Genomic DNA, 22,392 nt, shown 5'->3' on the forward strand with positions numbered 1-22,392 from the left:
AGCAACACTTGACTTTATTTAAAGACGGTGCTGACTTGCGTGATTTCATAATGGGACCACGCAAACAACGTCAAAAACGTTTCATAGCGGCCGGTATATACGCTGCGTACAACGAAGCTTGGAAAGTAATGCAAATTGAAACATCAGAAAAAATACGAGAAATTGATCGTATTAATTTGGAAAAATCACTTTCTGTTGTGGACAATGGGTTGATGACTCTGTCCTCCAGAATATATTCACTGGACAGTATAGTATCATCTGCTATTGATATAATAGAGCAGGGCTTACTAATATTACAACACGGCCAGTCCCAATTACGTTCTATTGTACAGCTATGCTGGACGTTGCAAAACCTGCGTTCAGGATATGTGCCCTGGCGTTTAATCAACACAACGTCATTATTCTCTATCTTTAACCTTACTGATACACAAATCAGTTTGGCACAAAAAGGAGCAGACTATACGATTCTGAGCATTGAAAAACTTGAGAGATTACCATTGACAATGTCAGAAAGACCTGTCATTGGGGAGGAGGAGCCAAGCTCGCGAGCGTAATGGTCGCCTTTTAGCTCGGCTCCCGCAGCCCTCCGGCCTGATCGTATATCCTGTATCATATCCTGTCCGGAGACGACACATTATCGGAGAATTGGGGACAGAACACCTCGCTTGTACTCACCGTTTGACCCGGAGGTTTCGACGTGCAGCGGTTCCGAAGTTGTGCCCTCCGCAAGACCGGGGCCTCCGTGAAACCTGGACCGGGACCTAGCCTGTGGGATCCGACGACTGTCGGCCCCGGTCGAGAGAGAGTGAACCAATGATGAGAGCCGTTGTGCGAACATCCTGGCGATCCTGATCCGGGCCTGCCCTGGTGGCCGCGAGGCTGATGTGGGTGAGATGCACCGGGGCCTGATTCTGTGAGGGGGTTCCCCCGCCGCTGCTGTGTCCGGCAACCCTGGACCTTGCGCCCGGACTCTGCTTGTTGGGGGTGCCGGTGCTGATGTAGGCGGAGACCCGCATTGGGCAGATATCCTTTTTGCACCAAGGCTGCCATTGCTGGGAACCCCCCAGAGCTCTGTAAAGTCCTACATTTTTTAACTGTTTTTGAGAGTCGCGGAGGGTGGCGACTGGGCTGACTTTGCGAAATGGCGGCCGACCGTCTGAAACTTGTATCGCCTCGTGGCGGCGGGCTTGGGTTGCCTGATTGCGCGGGGGTCCGGGCTGGTGTGCGTGAGCTTACAGTCAGAGATATCCTGGAAGCTCTGAGATCCCTGCGCGCCTCTCTGGCCCCCAATGCCCCTGTGAGCCCGCCACGACCTGCCGCCATTTTGAGCAGCCGTTTCTTCTTGCCCCCCTCTTGTTTCAGAGACTCCATTGCCTCGCCCCCCTCGACTGCTGCAAGTGTTGCTGCCGCTGATCGACGATCATTTTGTGTGCCAGTGACTTTGGAGCTCCCTGCTTTTCGAGGTTTTGACCCCGGGGACTTGGACATTGTGTCGCGGCCCTGTTCGGCTCGGATGCCTAGAAATATTGGTGGACTGCCGCCTGCATCTGCATCGATGGCTTCTCATTTTTCTATTGCAGAGAACCCCTCGCTTTCCCAAACGGCAAAACTGAACTCCTGTTTTTCATTACCCTTGCTGCTATTGCTGATGCATTTAAACTCTCTACTCGGACTTCTGCTCACTTGCGGACCGATTGACCCCCCCCTTGTCTACATTGTAGTCATAATTTTTTTCGATTGTGTATTGGTCTTGTATTGAGTTGCTCATTTTACATTGTCATGTGGTGGGTGGGATTTTTGGTTCGGAAGGGATGGGGGTGATGTACACGACTCCTGGTGGATTATTGGTGTATGACTTCGTGGCACAGTTGTTTGTACCCATAGCGCGGTGGGAGGTTCCCTCCTCTGTAAATTTTAGGGCGCTTGAAATGGTGTCGTCCTGGTCTGTTTTTTGCTGCGATTGTCTGGTTGGGCGGAGGGCTGCGGCCGACCGTATTGGTTTCTGTTCTCATGCTCCTCCCTCCTGTTTTCTTTATTTACGTTTATGTTTCTTTTTGTCTTGTTCTTCTCTCTTTCTTTTCTTGCTATATTTCGGGTTCTGGTTTAGGGCGACAGGCACGCTGTTTGAAGGGTAGGCCATAGCCTTCTACAGGGGTGCAGGGTGGGATGGGTGGGTTGGGTTCTATTTGTTGTTTGTTTTATTGTTCTATGGCCCTTTTGTATCTCTTTATAGTTATGCCGCGTCTGTCCTTGCCTCCCGTGGTATGGTCGGGGTGGGGTCTGTGGCGTCGTTGATCCTCCTCCTATGGGTCGGTTGTTTTTCATCTCGATTGCTGTACCCTCCTTGTTGCTGATACTCCTGTTTTCTCCTGTACTCTCGCCACGGGACGCCTGTTTCGGCGTGGTCTTCTTTCTTTCGTTTTTGTATTTCATTTCCTTTTATCATTTTTCCACCTTGTCCTCCTCCCCTCCCCTTCTTTCCCCCCCTCTTTCCCTTTTCCCCAACCCCCCCCCCTTTTTTTTCCTTGAGGTCACTATGACGGGTTAGTTTTGATGTAATGTTTATCCGATCCCTCTGTTCTGGCTCGGCTGTGATATTGGGTGGTGGGCATGTAAAGATGATACTGATCACGTGTCGATTATGTCTAAAGTATCCTTATCTCCCTGTGTGTATTGTGTTGCCTCTCCTGTATTACGGCCCCCAACCCCCTTATTGTCGCTGAGGATGGTCTTGGGATTTCGGACTCCTCTATATTGAGAGTGACCCTGTCGTACTCCTTATCCCCATATTATAAAATTAACCTTCTTTACTCCTGTTTCTTGGCCGTCTGGTTCCTCGGTGTTTTCCCCCTTTTGTCACGTTTGTATCGCCTCTGCTTCTTGCTGATTGGAGTTGTAATGTTTGCCTTGGAACCTCTGATCGCTTTGCATATTGAGGCCGGCCAATTTGGTTGTAGGCCTAGACTTGTATATCCTTTTGACGTTAATAAAGGTTTTTAAAAAAAAACCAAAAAAAACCTGTCATTGAATGGATAATACACGGGATAATTACAATTCCGATATCCACTTTCCAATTTAAATACTGCCAAGAGTATATACCAGCGGACCAGTATGAAAGGTTGGGTAAAGGGTACATCAAGTCATCATGGAAATTGCCTTACACACACACATGCTACAGTGAAAAGAAACAGAATGTAATTCTTAGTGGTAACAATTGTAAACAATCACTAAGCGGTATACTTCTGTGTCAAGGTATTAATCTGCATGGGGCCTGTGAGGGGAATTAAAAAAAACTTTCATGTCACCAACACGGCACACCTGCAACACAAATAGACCCATTCTTTAGACTGCTTTCTAACGGGAGCTATTTTCTAATAGTGGACCACAGCTGTTGTGGCACGGTGCCAGGAAAAGCCTATCTCGTCAGCGTGAGTTCCATGGTCACTTGCTGTATGCAAGTATTGTATCCAAACAGCACTCCAGATACGGAGACAACAATTTAGCCTTCTTTGAATATCTCTTCTATTCAAATTGATACTTTAAGCAGAATAAAGTCTGTTCTTTTACAGACAACTGTGCCCTTAACGTCATCAAAAGAAACGTATGATCTGCAAGTTGCAAGGACAACGGCAGAGATACATAGCCTTTTATCAACAAATTGCCCCGTGCATTTCGCAGAAATGCTAAGCCAAATCCTAAATATGTCAGATACCAGTGGCATCCCACATGTATATAAGACAATTTTTTCGGGACTGTTAACACCCTACAAAACAGTTTGGGGCATTTTTCCTAATTTTGTCCATTCTGTCTTTGGCGGCCTACCACTTCTATTGGGACTCGTAGCAGGAATTTTATTTTTGATCCTTATGCTCCGATATGGCAAGCCAAGTCGCAGACAAGACTCCGGCAACAATGGAAGAAACGATCCTAGCTATACGCTATCGGGACCGCATAACTAAAGTCCTTGGATTCGCCCGGCTAAGAGATCTGAATATGACCTGGTTTCTTTCATTCAGACCCATCTGGCAGAATTGCATCTTACCTGTGCTTCGATGTATGCTATGCGGAGAAGAATGCGTGTTAGACGTCTGTCTTACAGTACCATTGGATACAGATACTTTGCTAAGTCCTGTAACGGCTCATGCATCAAGTTGTCCCCAGCGGCTACCCATTCTGATGACGGCATTCGTTGAGACTTCACCACTACGATTAAAGGGTAGTGAAGTACAAGATGAGAGCAGCATCACCCAGGTACGACCTTCTGTGAGCATTGCTGATCCTGACATCGATGATAGCAATCATTCTCACGACTGCACTGTTGCGGCATTTTCAAACTTGGTCGAACTTTCACCTGAAGCCGTAGACTAATTTTTTGAGAGTCTGTCTGAAATGATGTGCTCCCCTGAACAGAAAGCATCGAGCACACAGCGTTCCCTGAACTCTGAATTCGGCCTTCAGCTTTGATAAACAAAAGCTACTGAAAATATTTGGAACTATTTTTTCCCCTGGAAGCAAAATTATTTTTTTTCTCCCAATTTCAAAATATTTACCTTTTTCTGGCACATGTACTCTGCTTAAAGTAGAACTATTCTTAGAGAACAAAGCTTCTATTTTAGGAACTCTAGAGACAATATTTCACCTCAGCCTCTAGCACATGTACAGCATTTTGTATTATTATGTGATGGAATGGTTTCGACCTTCTTTTCTGTATTAAGAGCCATTTCATGTGTAAATTTTCACAATTCATTCAGCTGATATATATATGCATTTTTTAACTGAATGATACCACTGCTTGAAAAGCGTACAGTACCAATACTCATTTTCGTGTATTACCATATACCATTTCAATATGCAAATTTATGTATTTTGGGGTGGGTTGGAAAAGACATGCATCCTTATATGTTTATATGTTTACTATTGCTTAGTTTTAAGTAATGAGGGACATTAGATCATGGAGTGGGTGTTGTAGTTCTATCTAGGACCCTAATTCGATATTCCTGATTTATGCCCTTATGTGGTTATAATAAATAATATCCTTATAAAGGCATAAGAATCATATCCATATTTAGTCATAGCCCATGCTGTCCAAATTAAGCAAGGCTACTTCCCCAGGCTCCTAGAAAGTACAACGAGTTCTGTAAACAAACCAAACCTCCAGCAACCTGGGAGTTCCCAATTGCTTTTGTTTTGATTTTGTCCTAGAACTCCTGTGAGCACTCTAAGAACAGCCAGTTCTTAGTGACATCTTCATTGACGTCTTATGTCCAACCTTACGTCAAAACCCGGCACCTTTCAGGTATAAATATACCAACGTTGCCTTAAGCAAACACACAGTGGTGGTTTTGGAGCAGAGCGGCTATCTACTTGCCCGAGAGACCAGCTGGTGCGAGAGCCCACGGACGCCGCCCCTCCTCTTTGACGCACTGAGAGAGACGCTGTCTTTTCTCCTGCCGAGAAATCCAGCTCCGGTGTTTCCAGATACCCTCGCGGGTTACTGGGATATCGAATCCTGAAAGAGAGATACCAGACCTCCTGCTTTCTATTACCCAGGTACGGAGCCGACTAAACCCTTAAAGAGAATTCTTGATTCAGATTCTTGGCAAAACCAACTTAACTTAAACTGCTACTTACTTACTCCTTCCCACGTATTAGGCTTAGGTCAGGTACACCGGGGTAGGCGTATTTAGAAGCACCAGTTTAGTACGTTAGTCAATGTATATATGTTATGTATAAATTAATGGGGGTACCACGGTGAAGGGCTATTTAATCTACCGTTCCCCGGGACCACTGGCAAGGTTTAAAGGGAACCTACTAGAGCATGTCATGGAGATAGCACTACGGAGAGACAAGTTTCTGCTACTCGGAGACTTTAACATGCACCTAGAGGATCTGTCAGACACAGGAGCAACGGAGTTTTGTCAAGAACTTCAGGCCTTACAGCTCGAGTTAAAGGGTCAGCTTCCAACACATCAGCATGGCCATTTGCTCGACCCGGTCTTTGCGAACTGGGAGGATGTCACAGTGGCGCCCCCCGAGCCCTTCCCCTGGACAGACCATTTCATGGTGCCCTTCGAAATTCATCTCCCTAAACACAAGGTGTCAGACCCCCCTCCCCTCAACTACCCCAGGCGTAAATGGGCCAGGTTCTCCTTGCCAGAGTTCAATGAGGCTCTTATCGCAGGGGGCCCTCCTGGAGGCGATGACGCAGACACGGCAAACAAATTGCTCAACGACCGTATCATGGCCGCACTAGATCGTACGGCCCCTTTAGGCCGACCGAAGGAGGGCGGCCGTAAACAGAGAACGGCACCGTGGTTCAATGAGAAACTACGAGGCGCCAAGAGGGACTGCAAGCGGGCAGAAAGGCAGTGGAGAGCAGCCTATGACAGCCTGGCGAGAGAGAGATACCTCGTCATTAGACGAGCATATCATAACCTGATTAGGACAGTGAAAACTGCTTATTACGCAGACAGGATCTTGGGTGCTGATAACTCAGCTAAAGAACTGTTTAGTGTCTATAAATCCCTGACTGTCCCCAAGTCCTCGGCAGGATTGGAGGACTGTTCAGTTGCCGCCTGTAATCGTATTGCTGACTACTTTGGTGACAAAGTGTCTAAAATTTATTCAGCTTTCCCTACCCAACCCAAGGCAGGGGGAGAGTTTGAAGCATCTGCTGGAGAGGCAGGTGGACAAAATCTGCTGCTTAACTTCACCACCCCCCCAGCAGACGACCTGATTAAAATCTGTAGATCTGTGAAATCAGGCTCTCCACGGGACCCAGCATCACCCAAGCGTCTGGGGGACAGCCTGACGACGCTAGAACCTTACATTAGGCATCTGATGGATGTCTCCTTTAGGTCCAGCCCCATGCCAGAGGAATGGAAACAAGCCGTGGTGCTTCCCCTCCGCAAGAAGCCGAATATCAGCTTCGAGAAACTGGACAACCTGCGTCCCATCTCCCTTCTACCCTACTTCTCCAAAGTGGCGGAGAAGGTGGCTAATATGCAGTTAATGCATTATGTAGAAGACACTAACCGGCTAAACCCCACCTAGTTTGGATTTCGGCCCCGACACTCGACGGAGTCAGCACTCCTCATGGCTTCCGAAACCATTAGAAAGGGCGCCGATGAGGGCCAGACTATGGCCCTGATTCTTTTGGATCTTAGCGCTGCGTTCGACACTGTAGCACACTCCATCTTGCTACAGTGTCTGAACAAAGGAGGAGTAGGAGGGGCAGCGCTGAAATGGATCCAATCATTTCTTTCTGGCCGAGGTTTTCAAGTCAGGCAGGGTGACTGTTACTCCGAGCGAGTTGCCTTGGACCAGGGGGTGCCGCAGGACTCATCCCTGAGTCCAACCCTTTTTAATTTATATGTTGCCCCGGTTGCTACCATAATGGAGAGTCATGGCCTGAGCATGGTGTCGTACGCCGACGACACGCAGCTGGTCATCTCCCTCTCGCGTGCACCAAGTCTCGCGGCGGACATCTTCAGAGCATGCATGCAAGATCTTGCCGCCTGGATGTCTGCCAATTGCCTTAAACTCAACGGAGGCAAGACTGAGGTGCTGGTGGTGGGGGGAGACCAAGCGGCTTGGACGGCGGCATGGTGGCCTCCTTGCCTGGGACTAGCACCAATTCCCTACCAGGAGGCGAGGAATTTAGGTGTCTGGTTCGACTCTAAGCTGACTTTTGGACCCCAGGTGAACCTGGTAGTTGGTGCCTGTTTCGGGATTCTTAAGAGCCTTAGGAAGGTCTTGGAGCTTCTGCCAATCAAAGCCCGTCAAACTCTAGTGCATGCACTAGTCACGTCCAAGATGGACTACGGCAACCTGCTCTATTTGGGGACTCTTGAGAAGAACCTGAGCCGCCTGCAGGTCCTGCAGAATGCTGCGGCGCGGCTGGTTCTCAAATTACCCAGAAGAGCATCATCTAAAGCTGCGCTCCAGGCCCTGCACTGGCTCCCGGTGAGAAGCAGGGTGGAATTTAAAGCACTATGCACATGCCACCGGATTGTTAACGGCAGGGCTCCCCTCCCTCTGCAGGGCCTGCTAACACAATACGAGCCCCCCCCCCCCCGTGATCTCAGATCTTCCGGCTCGGGGCGCCTATCCATTCCTAAGGTATCTAAAGTACGGATGGGCGGTAGATCCTTTAGGTATCTGGCGGCCTCAAGCTGGAATAAACTTCCTGTGGCACTGCGCCTGGAACCTTCAGAGCGCACCTTTAGAGCCAAGTTTAAAACCTTCCTATTTGCCCGGTAGTTGGGTCCCTGTCCCGGTATTTTCCTAGCAGCACTTGCCTCTTAGCGCGGGGACACGCCGTGGTGCGTCACCAAGCGCTCTATAAGACCCCCTATTATTATTATTATTATATTTTATCTATTTTAAAGTATCATATGGCTAAGAAACCATATCAATGCTTTTACAGTATTATTTTATAATCCTCCTTTTACTGTACGCACTTTACTTTACTATGAGTATTGCAATTGTGGCAATTCATTTATCTTGCATGAGAAAGAAGACTGCTCAATAAATTACACCTTTTATTGAAAACGCCCGTCTCTCTATTCTCTGCAATCTGGTGAAACTAAGTATGCACACTTGACTGAGTGAAATAGCTGTCTATTGTTTTCACACGACTCTAGAGTTACACTCTTATTCTGAGGGAGCAAAGTTGTCATGTTTTATGGTTGTCGGAAGCTAATCCCTTCTTGTCTATCCAGGGAGGTTAAACTTCTCCACATTTATTCGAGAAAGTTTCTAGTGACCTCTGAGCTAGCTGGCAAACCTTAAATCTATTATAGTCAGTAGAGACCTAGTCGACCTCAGTCCTACGTCTACACTGCTGAATATATTATTCCAATGCACAGAGCCTATTGGGAATATAGGAACTACACTACAGTCTCTTCCAGATAATGCATTACCGAAGGTAAGTAACTTGTTCTGTACACCTCTTTTTGCAATACTGTGTTTAATTATATAAAAACTGTCACCTTGTCTTTCCACATCAGTAATGTGCCGTTGCTGCTCTACTAACGTTTGAAACTATGAAATGTGTGATTGTCTTAAGTTATCCATGTGGTCTTGTAGGGACTCTTGTACTGCTTGGGAATGTGCTGATCTCTATTTGGGTCATTTTTGTTCTGAGGATAACCTAGGGTTTCTTCTGTCATTTCTGTTTCAAAGAATTTTAAAATTTCCATTGCATTTCTTCTGTATGTTTTTTCTCCCGAAGCTCTGCCAATAGCACTGCTATAGAGTAATCGCAGTACCATTGAACTAAGAATCATCTCTCCTGTTTCCCATCCAATATCTGCACACTCTGTAGCCACATACTCCACGTCTTGGCACCGTGCAGACTTAATTTAAATTGGTTATGCATTTACATAAATTATACGCTAATGTACTAACGCATTTAGTGTGGGTTTTTTCGGATTTTAGCAGGACAGTATTAGAAGTATTCTGTCAGATGTAGTGACATTTACGATCTTTTTTGTTTTAGCATTCATATTTAAGCACAGAGAGTCATGAACCACTTGCACAACAGCAGAGTCCATCTTTCTGCCCTGAGCTGAACAACGACTGCATGTTACCTTCTGACGCCACTAATGAACTGCAGATCAATGCATCACCAATGGGAACATCTGACAGCGACAACGATGCTCATGGTAGGTGTTCTTTCTTTCAAAATTATAAGTATTTATGTACCTTGTTCTCAAAGGACCACACAATTATCATTGTATTTATTTGTTAGTATATATCTGTATCAATTAATACTCTCTGAGATGTTTCTTGTGTCAGGTTGGTGTGCTTTGCAGTGTTCTCAGTCCAAATGGCCATCTTTCTTTTTACTAGTTTTACGGACACGGGTTTCATGAAGTTTTCAATGTATCCTTCATTGTAGATACAAATGCACAACTATGACATTAAGCGGAAATGTGGAGACTTTTTTTCTATGCAGATACCATTATGTTTAGAGGTATTTTTTAAATGGGTAAACCATGGAGTACAACCAGGCTATCTTGACCGCAGAACTTACATAAAACTCCTCCTCTTTTTCTTAGGGGAAATATTCCATTAATTTAGTAAAAGTACCCGGGATAATACACTGTCTTTTTACTTAGGAAGGCGCCCTAAGGAGCCAATAATTTAGATTCGCCACGTTCCCATGCCAGACTTTGGAGATTCACCGAAAAAGAGGATGAAATGGAAAATATTTTCTCAAAAGGAGCACTACCCCTTGAACATCCTGTTATCCTTCCTTTCTTGCAGAGAAGGTTTGGGCTTTGTAGGTTCCAGGGCTCACTTCCAGGTCAGGACCGTTTCCTAGGTCTGGTGGTTCAAAATGGCTCTCAGCTAGTGACCACCTGCATTCTTATGGTGATGCCTCTCTTGTTGAATCTCAAACCGAACGAGCCTTTGCTTCTTTTTTACTGTATCTCTAGATCTTTTCTTTTATTTCAATAGCAAGCATTCAAGACTTTCCTTTGGCACCTGTGTCAGCAACATCTATTTAACAGGACTTTCCACCTCGGATAGGAGGAGGTTTATGGGCACTCATTTCACGATCATTCACCGTTGCATTTCAAAACCAATAAAAGCACTGAGAGCCCATTTTTATGTTAGCTAGTGGTGCTAATGGTATTATGTATTCTAATCAAATATTCTTGAAACTTCCATTAGATCTTTTATGAAGTTCTCCAGATGCTTTTAATATAGTGAACTCCAGAATCGGTGTTTTCTTTTCACTTAATTTGTAGAAAAAGGTCCGTTCGACATTTGCATTGATGTATTGGCATTGGTCAAGTTGTTCCTGCTTTCTGTTTCAGTAATGTGTTGAAAAATGTAAATTATATTTAAACCTGTTGTGCTTCAGCTGTTCAGCTGCTAAAAAGGTTTAACACTGTAGTCAAAATATGAGAATGGCGAAAGCACGGTCAATTACATTGTTTTCTTTCTCCATAAAGATGGAAAGTAACCAGTTTTCGACTTTTAATGTACTGTAGAATCCCACCTCAATGTCGAGGTTACTCTTTAGCAAGTCAAATACACAAAAATGCTTGCCAAATGCTTTTCTAGGACCAGCTAATATTCATGACCTTTATCTCAGCTCATGTAAAGCCACTTACTTGACACTTTGTGTCGGCCACATAGTTAAATTAATAATTTCTTAATGAATAGTAGACATGTATAACTTATTTTGCATTCCAAAATCTTATTTAATATATGTTTTTATCTATTTTCAAGCTCCTGCACTTAGATTGGACTTTTCTCACTTTGAAAATAGTGAATTTGGTCTACCTTCGTTTCATTCGTTGGAGCCAAAATCGGACCATGATCTTCGGACAATGTCATCATTTCAGCTTTTTGATCGAATCCATCACCTTCAAGGCATGGCTGTCCATAGCAAGGTATTGTTCTTTGTGCTTGTTAGTCATCCTACTTCCTTGTGGTGTTCTTTTCAGCATCTTTCCTGTGCAAGTTGTCAAGAAATGGAGACTCAAGTGTTGATCATCTTTCAAATTTTGTTTAGGTTTGAGGTTTAATTTATTTAGCTACACATAATAAGCAGTTCTCAAATTAAATGTGTTTTTTATAACTCAGTTCCACTATCCCATTGTAGGAAAGTGCCCCTTTTTGTCATGGTAACCCTCACTTTTTACCACTCGTACCGATGTTTTTCGACTAATGTGCACTTGGTCCCTGCTAACCAGGCCCCAGTGCTCTTTCGCTAAGACAAGGTAAAATGGTCTAATTGTCACACAATTGGCACCCCTGTAATTCCCTAGTAAGTGGTACCCCAGGTGTCCGAGTTTATGGATACTAAAAAGGGTCCTTTAGGGCTGCAGCATGTGTTACGCCACCCTAAGGGAGCCCCATACAAATTGCATGCAGCGGGCCATTGCAGACTGCAGGTCATGGTGCAAACCATAAGTAAAAACCAGACCTGAGACACTCATCGTCACTGGCCAAAGTCACTGCGTGTAATATATGTAAGTCACCCCTACGGCAAGCCTTGTAGCCCTAAAGCAGTGTGCATTATATTACATGTGAGGGCATATCTGCGCGAGCAGATATGACTATGTGCTGACTAGTCCAATTACTAGGTGGTACAAGTGAACAGGGAAGCCACCTTAAGTATATGTATTGGTCATTATGAGTTCCCCAGCTACGTGATTGCTTTACTGAAAGCTACGGTGTTTGGTATCAAACACTATGTCTTAATAAATCTGTACTATTGGCAGTACAATATTTAATACGAGATGCACCTAGAGGGCACCTCAGAGGTGCCCCCTGAAAAACCTACCTTTATCTAATGTGCTGGCTGACTGGTTTCGTCCAGCTTACCACCACAGACATGTTTCAGACCCACTGCAAATGAGACCCCATGCTGTCTGAGGACAGAAACAGTGTGTGCTCCATAGGAAGTTTTCACACCTCTTCTAGAAGGATGGTTAGTAATTTAGTATCTCAAGGCCAGGGGCTGCAAAGCCCCTGCCGCCTACGATATGCAATCCCAGCTTCCCCCCAGGCCTGGGAGATGTCAACCGTTGCCCTGATTCTCATTTGGCACCAAGGTCGGAAGGAAATTAGCTATGCAAGCAGGAGTGTTGCACCACAGGCTAGCACACCCCTAAGGTGGGCTGCCTGAAGTGCTCCACGAAAGAAGGATTCACCATCTTGTTTTTGGTGAAATTAAGAACCCTGAGACCGGTTTATGCCTACTCCCTACAAGAAGTGGTAATATAGGGTAGGTAGCCCTTTGCTACTACCTTCACTCCCATTAACGCCCCTAAATTCAGTATTTAGGTGGCCCCCTGACACAAGGAACTCTGATTCACCTAACCAGAGAAGGAGTACAAAGAAGAGCCAAAGAACGCAAGAACTATGGCATAGCCGCGGACTTGGCTATAAACCCTGCCTGCCTGCTCCTGTCTCTTCAATTGTAGTGACCTAAGTCAACCTGCAGCTGTGCATCCTCCAGAAGCCTTGGAGGGCTGACCGCACTTCGCCAGCCCGTCAGCATCTCCCTTGAAGTGGAGGAGACACTTTCCTGCAGGTACTGACCGCACGTCCAGTTCACCAATCTGCTGACCAAAGGGTCCACCGACGCAGCAGCCACCCAGGATGGGGTCACCATGCTCCAGGAGGTTATATCGATCTCCCCACCAACATTGGAGACACTTGTGGGACTGTCCTAGCATTAAGAGCTACTGGGAGGGGGCATCATGGGTACGATCACACAGGTTTGTGGACGCACCGTCTCCCCAAACTTCAAGATGTGTCTTCTCAATATTTGGGAGCCGACGGATCTTAATCGCGCGGCTCAGGACTGGGCGACTTTGGGCATGATACTTGCTAAATGCAATATTGCTCAACTCTGGGGAGCGCAGGTCACCCCTACTCAGCGGCAGAGGTGTAAAGACATGGATAGTGCAATGGTGGCGTAGAAAGCGGTTTTCCTCCACAGAGGGTGCCCAAGAAATGGACTTGAATATGGGGGAAGTGGATTGACTTCAGAGGGATTATCTGTACTCCACCCCTCAAAATCTGACCCAGATCTGAGCGACTGAGGGACACAACCAGGGTAATTCTTATACAACCTGTCAATATTGTGTGTCTTTACAGGTGGACATGTGTGAGATATTAACAGTGCAAATCTAAAATGTAATTGTACAGGTGATTGGTGCAACTGTGTATTTGTTACAACTGTTTGGCATTTAGTACTCGGTACTCTCAGTATAAAGACCAATAAAAATGTTTTTTTTTAAAAGATTGGAGACACTAGGACCCCCAGGAGCCACCCTTTACTGATACCCACGGTACCGTACCCCTTGTAGCAGCCAAAGGTTGTTCAGTGTTCAGCACAAACACCAAGACCGAACTACCAACGAGAGGATTCAGCATCACTGAAGCCGGCACCAAGAGTATCCCTGTTGTGTCCCCATTTCCATGTTGACTTCAAAAGTGAGGGTCTCCAACGCAAGCGACCGTCAGGACAAAACACCTTTGCACACAAGCCCCACGTTCCGAGTCTAGAGTCTACCGACCGTGCACCCTTGCCCCACAGATCCTCAAGAACTGAGACCCACTTTGAGTTCCAACGGACTTGTCCCCAAGTCTCCATTTCCAGCATTTTTCTTCTAACAGGTTGTAGGAAGCTGGCTGTGTATATACCATACCAAACTGAGGTATACTGTGCACAGAGTCCAGTGGAACCTCAAAGGTAGGCAGAGGTAAAGTTAGATAGCACCTCACTCTCTATTTGTGGTAGTGTGGTCAAGCAGTAAGGCAGTATCAGAGGACCGAGTTAAGCATGTGTTGTACACACTCAGTCAGCAAATGAATTCACAAACTCAAAGACTGAACTTCAGACCAATTGTTTTGTATAAAAATCTTCTTTTAGTTATTTTACTTTCTAGAACAAAGCAAGCCTGGCACAGGTAGGCAATAAGTACTTTATAGTAGTAATGCAGTTTGTAAACATTTTGAATTGTAATTGCATGTGCACTTTGTTTTGACTTACAGTATGGTTGCAGAGAAATGCAATACTTTGTAAATACAGTACATGGACTTGAATGGGCTTTTCAGTAAAATACCAGGTAAGTTACGTACACAGAGTAGTATACCTAGATACTACTCTGGGTCATTTCCTGTAAACAGGTAAGTAAACTCGTTTTTGTTAAACAGTACAATTTTAAAGAATTTCTTTAGGTTTTCAAACTCCACACAGTCAATGTTAAACTATGGAGGAAAATAGTGTTATCGGTTTTAAGGTAAGTATTTGGTAGTGGGAGTTGGGGTACTGGGGTAGACTCGGGGGTACCCCAGGGTCAAGGATGCACTCTTGGTACACCCTCAGCGGCACTAGGGCAGCCGGGTGCAGAGTGCGGAGGCCCAGTGCTATCCATTGGGGGATAGGGGGCCTCTAGTTGGTGGATGCTGACGAGCAGGCCACTTGGTTGTGGGAGCAAAGCTCCTGACTTTAGCTCAGGGCAAATGGGGAAACAAAGTAGCACCAAAAGTGCACCCTCAGCGACACTAAGGAGGCTGGGTGCAGGGTGCTGTTTCGACGTTGGGCGCCCTGTTGTCTGCAATGGGGAACCTCCGGTTTGCAAAGGTACTGCAGGCTTGGGTACGAAGGTCTTCTGGGTGCGACCACCACATTGAGAGGTAAGTTGGGGGTTGGTTAGGCACCGTTGGTATGACCACCCAAGGCCGTGGGGCGGCGGGTGCAGGGGTGCCTATTGGGGTCAGATCTTCTTACCAGCTCCTGGTCGCGGTTCGGGGGAGTTTTTGGATTTAGGCTGCAGGCGTCGGCTGGAGGCAGGTCTGGAGTCACCTTATCATGGGTCAGGATCGCCATGGGGACCTCCTCGTGGTGTTTGACCACTCGAGCTTGGGCCGAATGGCACGGATTTGCGGTGTCCTGCCGGAGCTAGAGGTTGCAGATGAACAAATCCGGTGTTCACGGTAGACAAAGTCTTTGTGGTTGAAGGCAGGCAGGTCCTCTGGGGTTTTCGAGGTTGCTGGCTGCAGGTCACACCTGGATTTCGCAGGAGCAGGTTCGAGGTGGAGACAGGCCGGTAGGGCTGGGGCCCAAGTCAGTGGGCGTCTTCCTCTTGTTAGCTTCAGCACAACTGTTCAGTCCATCTTCTTCCTTTCTTGTTGTAGGTTCTTGTCTGAGGAAGCAAGGTTCGGGGGTTACAAGTAGGTAAAGGTTTGGGACTAAGAGGTCCCTTCCCTGCGGTGGGTACACCCTCTATTATGCCACCCTCCAGTGAAGGGGGGCATGAGCCTATCCCCGGTTGGCCGAGTCCCCCCATCTGCAAGATGACGGGGACTGAGAGTTGTGCTTCAACTTGCCTCACCCACCAGAGGGGTGGAGTTGGGAGAGGTGGGCACGCCTTTCTTCCTCACTTGTTTTTCCCACCTGTTCTCCCGCCCAAAGTGGGGGTCAGAACCAGTGAGGACCAGTTGCTGAAAGCAGCAAGTGGCCTCGGGAAGCTCACAAAGGCAGCAAGCCTTTGAAGCTTCCCCTTTGTGAACCCCGCCTATCCTGGGGGAGGAGGCTTGGCACCTCGTCCCAGGATGTGTATTGTTTCAGGCCTCAGAGAGCAGCAGGCTTTCGACCCAGGGGTCCAGAAACATGTCAGCTGAAAGCAGCCACTCAGCCTGGACACTAGTGGTAGGTTAATTTTCAGGGGGTATCTCTAAGATGCCCTCTGTGTGCATTTTCCATTTAATCCAACACTGGCATCAGTGTGGGTTTAATGTGATGAGAAGTTTGATACCAAACTTCTCAGTTTTCAGTGTAGCTATTTTGGTGCTGTGGAGTTCGTTATGACAAACTCTCAGCACCATATACTCTTAATGGCAGCACTGCACTTATAATGTCTAAGAATGGACTTAGACACTGTAGGGGCTCAGGGCTCATGCACCTGTACCCTCTCCACTGGTATAGTAAACCCAGATAGAGTGGCGACTGACCTATGCCAGGGCTGTGGGTTGTAGGCATGACACACAAGGATGTGTGCCATGTTGACTCTTCACTTTATTCTGCATCAAAACACGCAGCCTGCAAAGGCTGTGTGTGAGTGTGAAGGTACAGGACCTCTGAGGGTGGCACAATAAGTGCTGCAGCCCATAGGGGCCTTCTCTGGTCACAGTGCCCTGGTTACTTGTGCCATTTACTAGGGGCTGACCTGTGGCCGTAGGAACCAATTGGGCTTAGGCTTAAATGCAGGTTTAGGGAAAGAACATAGGCCCTGGGTACCTGATTAGCAGGAGCCAAGGGCACACTCAGTCAAAGCACATCAGCAAAAAGTGGGGGCAACCATGTAGAAAGAGGGCACTTTCTCACACAGGTTTCTCCATAAATTACAGCAGTAGTGTTCAACGCTACCCTTGCCACCAGCGCCTCTGCCACCCTTACACACCAGGGCAGGTACACTAAAACTGCTGGTGGTTCTAAGGACCTTGGCCCCTACTTACCATAAGTTCAAAAGAACTATCTTGTAACTTTTCATGTTCGAGGGCCCATGGCTCAAATCTGACATCTGTATTTTCTAAGTGTCTGAAAATCGCTACCTCGAAACATACTTGCCTAATCTTGTTGATCTACTAAATGAATATAAAAATCTATTCTTTTTCTAAATTAGTGTTGAATTTCCTTATTGAGTGCATGTCTGATTTATTGACTCTGTGTGTGCAACAAATGCCTCACACTTCCTTCTGATAAGTCTAAGGCTGCTCGACCACACTACCACAAATAGAGCACCATGATATTGTTAAAGAAAGCCCCTGTACATTAATAAGGGATACCGGGACACTCTGCACAGTGCACCTCATTTTGGTACACTATATAAAGAGCCAGCTTCCTCAGCGTCCAGGACAGCTACCAGTGAGTTCGCCATCGACAGGTATGCCATCAAACTCCGTCGAAGATACAGTTGAGACAACAGTCGACATCAAAGCATCCCTGGTGTTTGTATGTTTGCAGTTGAACTGTACATTGACAGTCCACCACTCATCGAATTTGAAGCAGGCATCAACGTCAAAACAGCGACGAAGCCACCATCTGTCTCAAGAAAAACATTCAACAATAAGGCAATAAATTGTCTTTACCAACAAATTCACCACCTGCTACTGAATCTGTCTCGCTCCCAATATGCTTTGAATATTCCTCCATCCTGGCTTCAATATTTACAACATAGACCTGTGCCACATACATCGGAATATTCTCGTAATTTTTCAACATCATGGGTCACACCTGAGATACATATCTCAAGTGCGCCATGTGCCAGGAGGTCTGCATTGCCTCATTTTTCTTCAGGCACACCATCTGTGTCCCCTACGACTCCTACAGGACCCCTCAGAAGCCTGCACATTATAACTTCTCCACATAGTTCTCCACACAGGTGAGGATTCCACCACTCTACCATTCCAGATCAAGAGCTAGATCAAGGAGATTTTCAAACACCAGATCTACATCCAGACGTTATAGAAGATCAAGCAAAGGCTGCAGATCTCAACACAAAAACTCATCTCCACCTTGGACAACCACTACTTGTTCACCAGTCAGAGATTATACACCTACTCTGACGGATATACCACCAGCAAGAGTGTCTCCAATACAAGATCTTCTTATCAACAAAATTAAACATTGATATCTCTACCTCTACTACGTCTTCTGTGATTATTGAAGAGGTTGCATCAGAAAGCCAAAGAACGGCCATTCCTCTTGTTCCTGGCCAATTAGAACCTGTGATGCAATTATTTCTTATGCCTACATCAGCGGCGGTTGCTTCATCTTGACTTCTTAAAAAATATTAGCCACCTTATCAAGAACCACTGTTCCTTAGATCGGACTCACCTCCAGATTTGGTTCTTGTAGCGGCGGGAGAAAAGTCTCACACTGGTGCTCTTTCTTCTTCTGTACCACTGGACAAAGAAAGTAAACAAATAGATGCTCTTGGAAAAACGATGTATGGAACACCAGCACTTACAATGAAGGTCGCCAGTGCACCCGCCTTGTTGGTGAGGTATGACGGATCTCTGTGGAATTCGTTACACAGATTTACGGAGAAACTCTCAAAAGAAGACGGGTAAGACTTTCAAGAGATTTTAAATGTTTATGGCCTGAGCTGACACGTCGGATATGGCTGATCATGGATATTGTCACGGGATCTGGTCATATAGAACATCTTGGCTCAGACTAACTAGACTTAAACTGGAAGCGCAACAATGAATTCTGAATTTTCCTTTAACAGGAAACAAATTTTATGGGTCATATGGAGACAACGAGTTGTCCCGAATTAAAACAGCGATGTATACCTTGAAGGATGTTGGTCTGGAGAAGCGGAAAAAATGGTGTAGGAGGTACAGACAATCTGACAGGAGATATTTTCCTCTGAGATTTCAGACCCCTCACTGGTCTAACCAGCAGCAGCCAAGGCTACTCCAGCATCCTTGTAATCCATCGAGAGGTAGAGGAAAACAGCCGCAGTCTACATCTACAGGAAAACCTCTGGATAAAGAATGAATAGTTACTTCCTCCTCTGTTTGTCACTCCTGTGGGGAAAAGGATTGTCAAACATCTAGAAGAGTGGCGGGATGGATATTCTCTTTTCAGGTCTCCTCTTCATTCAGTTCCACCATTAAAAATATCTGCATATCTGAAATCCCTACTACAAAAGGAAGTCAACATTATTGCAGAAGCATGCTGTGGAGAAGATTCCTCATCACCATAGAGGATTGGTAATTTATTCTCTATTTTCTGGTGCAGAAAAAAGTACCAAAAGAAGAATTCCGACCCATTCTCAATCTTTGGGTGCTAAACAAGTAAATAAAGCGAGAAAATTCAGAATGTTGGCATTATACCAGATCTATCCTCAACTATACCAAGTAGGCTGGATGTGTTCAATAGACCTCGAAGATGCATATTTACACATTCCAATATCAGCAAAATATCACAAGTTTCTTCGATTCCTAGTAGATTGTCCACATTACCAATGCAAAATCCTACCTTTCAGACCAAAATCACCTACTCGAACACTTGCAAAATGTATAGTCGTCCTCACAGCCCATCTAAGGAAACAAAAAAATTCCATCTAGCCTTACCTTGACGACTGGTTCATGAAAGGCATATCGACAACGGAGAGAAACATTTTCAGTCTTAACTCAAGACTCTAACCAATTTGAGCCTTCAAGTAAACCTCAGAAAGACCTACCCAGTTCAAAAGATACAATACCTTGGAGCACTACTGGATACCCAGACTGCAAAAGTGTATCCTTTCGAGGAGAGGTTATTATCAATCAATCTGAAGTGTCACAATTTCCATCATCATCCAACTGCGAGACAGATCACATCCCTGTTGGGTTTGATGGCTTCTTTCATCTTTCTCATTCCACATGCAAGTCTTCACATTGATGCCCAGGCGACAGTGAATAGAAGGTCAGTGTAATTAGTTCTTGGACCACTGTGAAAAGAAACTGACACACTTAGAATGTAATCTATCTCTTCTATGGTGAAAACAACTGAAGAACATATTGTAGAAATTTCATTCCATCAGGATGTACTGGCTCAAACATTGATCACAGTTGCTTATCTCCAGGAATGGGGAACTCATATGGGACACTGCAAACCCTAGGAATATGGTCGGACAAAAAAAAAAAATATGACTTACTATATCAATCAACTAAAATTGAGAGCTGTTCATCTAGCACTGAAACCTTTACGTCCGTCAATAGTGACAGACTCCCTTCTTGTTTAGACCGACAATACAACAACAATGCATTACTTGAACAAGAAAGGAGGAACTCACTTTTGACCCCTATCTCTCAAAGCTTAAACCATATGGAAATGGTTAATAGCCAGGAACATATTCATAATGGTGATTCATCTTCCAAGGGCTCAGAACTTACAGGCAGGCTCACTCAGCCTAGTATTTCAGGAAAATCACAACTGGTTCTAAACTCTGAGGTCCTGCAAGACGTTTTCAAGACTGGTGCTATCTGCAAATAGATTTGTTTTCAGAACTAAACAAACAAAGTGCCAAGACTGCACATCCAGATTCTTCCAACCAGGGTCTCCCTTACTCCCAATCTCTCTAATGCTGACGGTTCACATCAAATTCTACAAGTCCAATTACAGGATGTTAATGGTAGCCCCAGAATGGCCTCATCGGTGGTGGTTAACAGATCTTCTTCACCTGCCAGAACGACCACTCGAGAGATTCCGGTTCAGACAGAATCTCCTGTACAAGTTCATGGGACAGATACCGCACCCCAGCTTGCCCTCACTGAACTTCACGGCTTTGCTTCTGAAGTCCTCCAATATGGTCATAGAGGTATTCAACAAGACTGAATGACATATGACGAGAGGCCAAAACACTTTCCACAAGAAAATCATATGCATTCAAGTGGAAGAGGTTTTGCTTACGGTATCCAAAGAGCCACTATCTGAAAGAGACACGCTAGTGATAGATTCCTTACCCCAGAATATCCCCAGGCGTCAGACTGGATCCAGAAAGTTTTCGTCAGCAGTACCCCTGCGCGTCTTTGTACGGCTCTGCGTATGTCGTTGGTGTCGTAGTCGCCGAGATGACGTCGCTGGAGCTACTTAGACGCGCCCACAAGCGCTCACGTCAGTTCTTTCTTTTTCCGCACCAGCAGGCGCAGATCCGGAGAGAGCGGTACCCCCAGTCATTTTTTACTAAGTTTATTGGGACTTTTTTGACTCCGTTGTATAGGGATGCCCGGTTTTAAGTCTTGCGCGGCCTGTCCCTGCACGATGTCGGTGACGGACCCGCACCGTCAGTGTCTCTATTGCCTGGGGGATTCAAAAAGGGGGGTGGTGATGGACAGAAACCGGTCCCCGTATAGTATATCAAGGCCAGGGGCGGCAAAGCCCCTGCCGCCTACGATATGCAATCCCAGCTTCCCCCCAGGCCTGGGAGATGTCAACCGTTGCCCTGATTCTCATTTGGCACCAAGGTCGGAAGGAAATTAGCTATGCAAGCAGGAGTGTTGCACCACAGGCTAGCACACCCCTAAGGTGGGCTGCCTGAAGTGCTCCACGAAAGAAGGATTCACCATCTTGTTTTTGGTGAAATTAAGAACCCTGAGACCGGTTTATGCCTACTCCCTACAAGAAGTGGTAATATAGGGTAGGTAGCCCTTTGCTACTACCTTCACTCCCATTAACGCCCCTAAATTCAGTATTTAGGTGGCCCCCTGACACAAGGAACTCTGATTCACCTAACCAGAGAAGGAGTACAAAGAAGAGCCAAAGAACGCAAGAACTATGGCATAGCCGCGGACTTGGCTATAAACCCTGCCTGCCTGCTCCTGTCTCTTCAATTGTAGTGACCTAAGTCAACCTGCAGCTGTGCATCCTCCAGAAGCCTTGGAGGGCTGACCGCACTTCGCCAGCCCGTCAGCATCTCCCTTGAAGTGGAGGAGACACTTTCCTGCAGGTACTGACCGCACGTCCAGTTCACCAATCTGCTGACCAAAGGGTCCACCGACGCAGCAGCCACCCAGGATGGGGTCACCATGCTCCAGGAGGTTATATCGATCTCCCCACCAACATTGGAGACACTTGTGGGACTGTCCTAGCATTAAGAGCTACTGGGAGGGGGCATCATGGGTACGATCACACAGGTTTGTGGACGCACCGTCTCCCCAAACTTCAAGATGTGTCTTCTCAATATTTGGGAGCCGACGGATCTTAATCGCGCGGCTCAGGACTGGGCGACTTTGGGCATGATACTTGCTAAATGCAATATTGCTCAACTCTGGGGAGCGCAGGTCACCCCTACTCAGCGGCAGAGGTGTAAAGACATGGATAGTGCAATGGTGGCGTAGAAGGCGGTTTTCCTCCACAGA

At 46.1% G+C, this 22,392-nt stretch overlaps 1 protein-coding gene across 4 annotated transcripts in view; it reads left to right on the top strand.

Annotated features, from left to right (window-relative positions):
* The window catches only part of CEP295 (centrosomal protein 295), a 627,693-nt gene that overhangs the window by 378,171 nt on the left and 227,130 nt on the right, over positions 1–22,392 (top strand). For all 4 annotated transcript variants that reach the window (XM_078656965.1, XM_078656962.1, XM_078656963.1 and 1 more), the window contains 2 exons: positions 9,503–9,668; positions 11,248–11,411. In XM_078656965.1, the coding sequence (XP_078513091.1) occupies positions 9,503–9,668; positions 11,248–11,411 (330 nt within the window). The remainder of the gene's footprint in view (positions 1–9,502; positions 9,669–11,247; positions 11,412–22,392) is intronic.

The sequence above is a fragment of the Lissotriton helveticus genome, chromosome 8, assembly GCF_964261635.1.
Source record: "Lissotriton helveticus chromosome 8, aLisHel1.1, whole genome shotgun sequence".
Taxonomy (NCBI): Eukaryota; Metazoa; Chordata; class Amphibia; order Caudata; family Salamandridae; genus Lissotriton; species Lissotriton helveticus.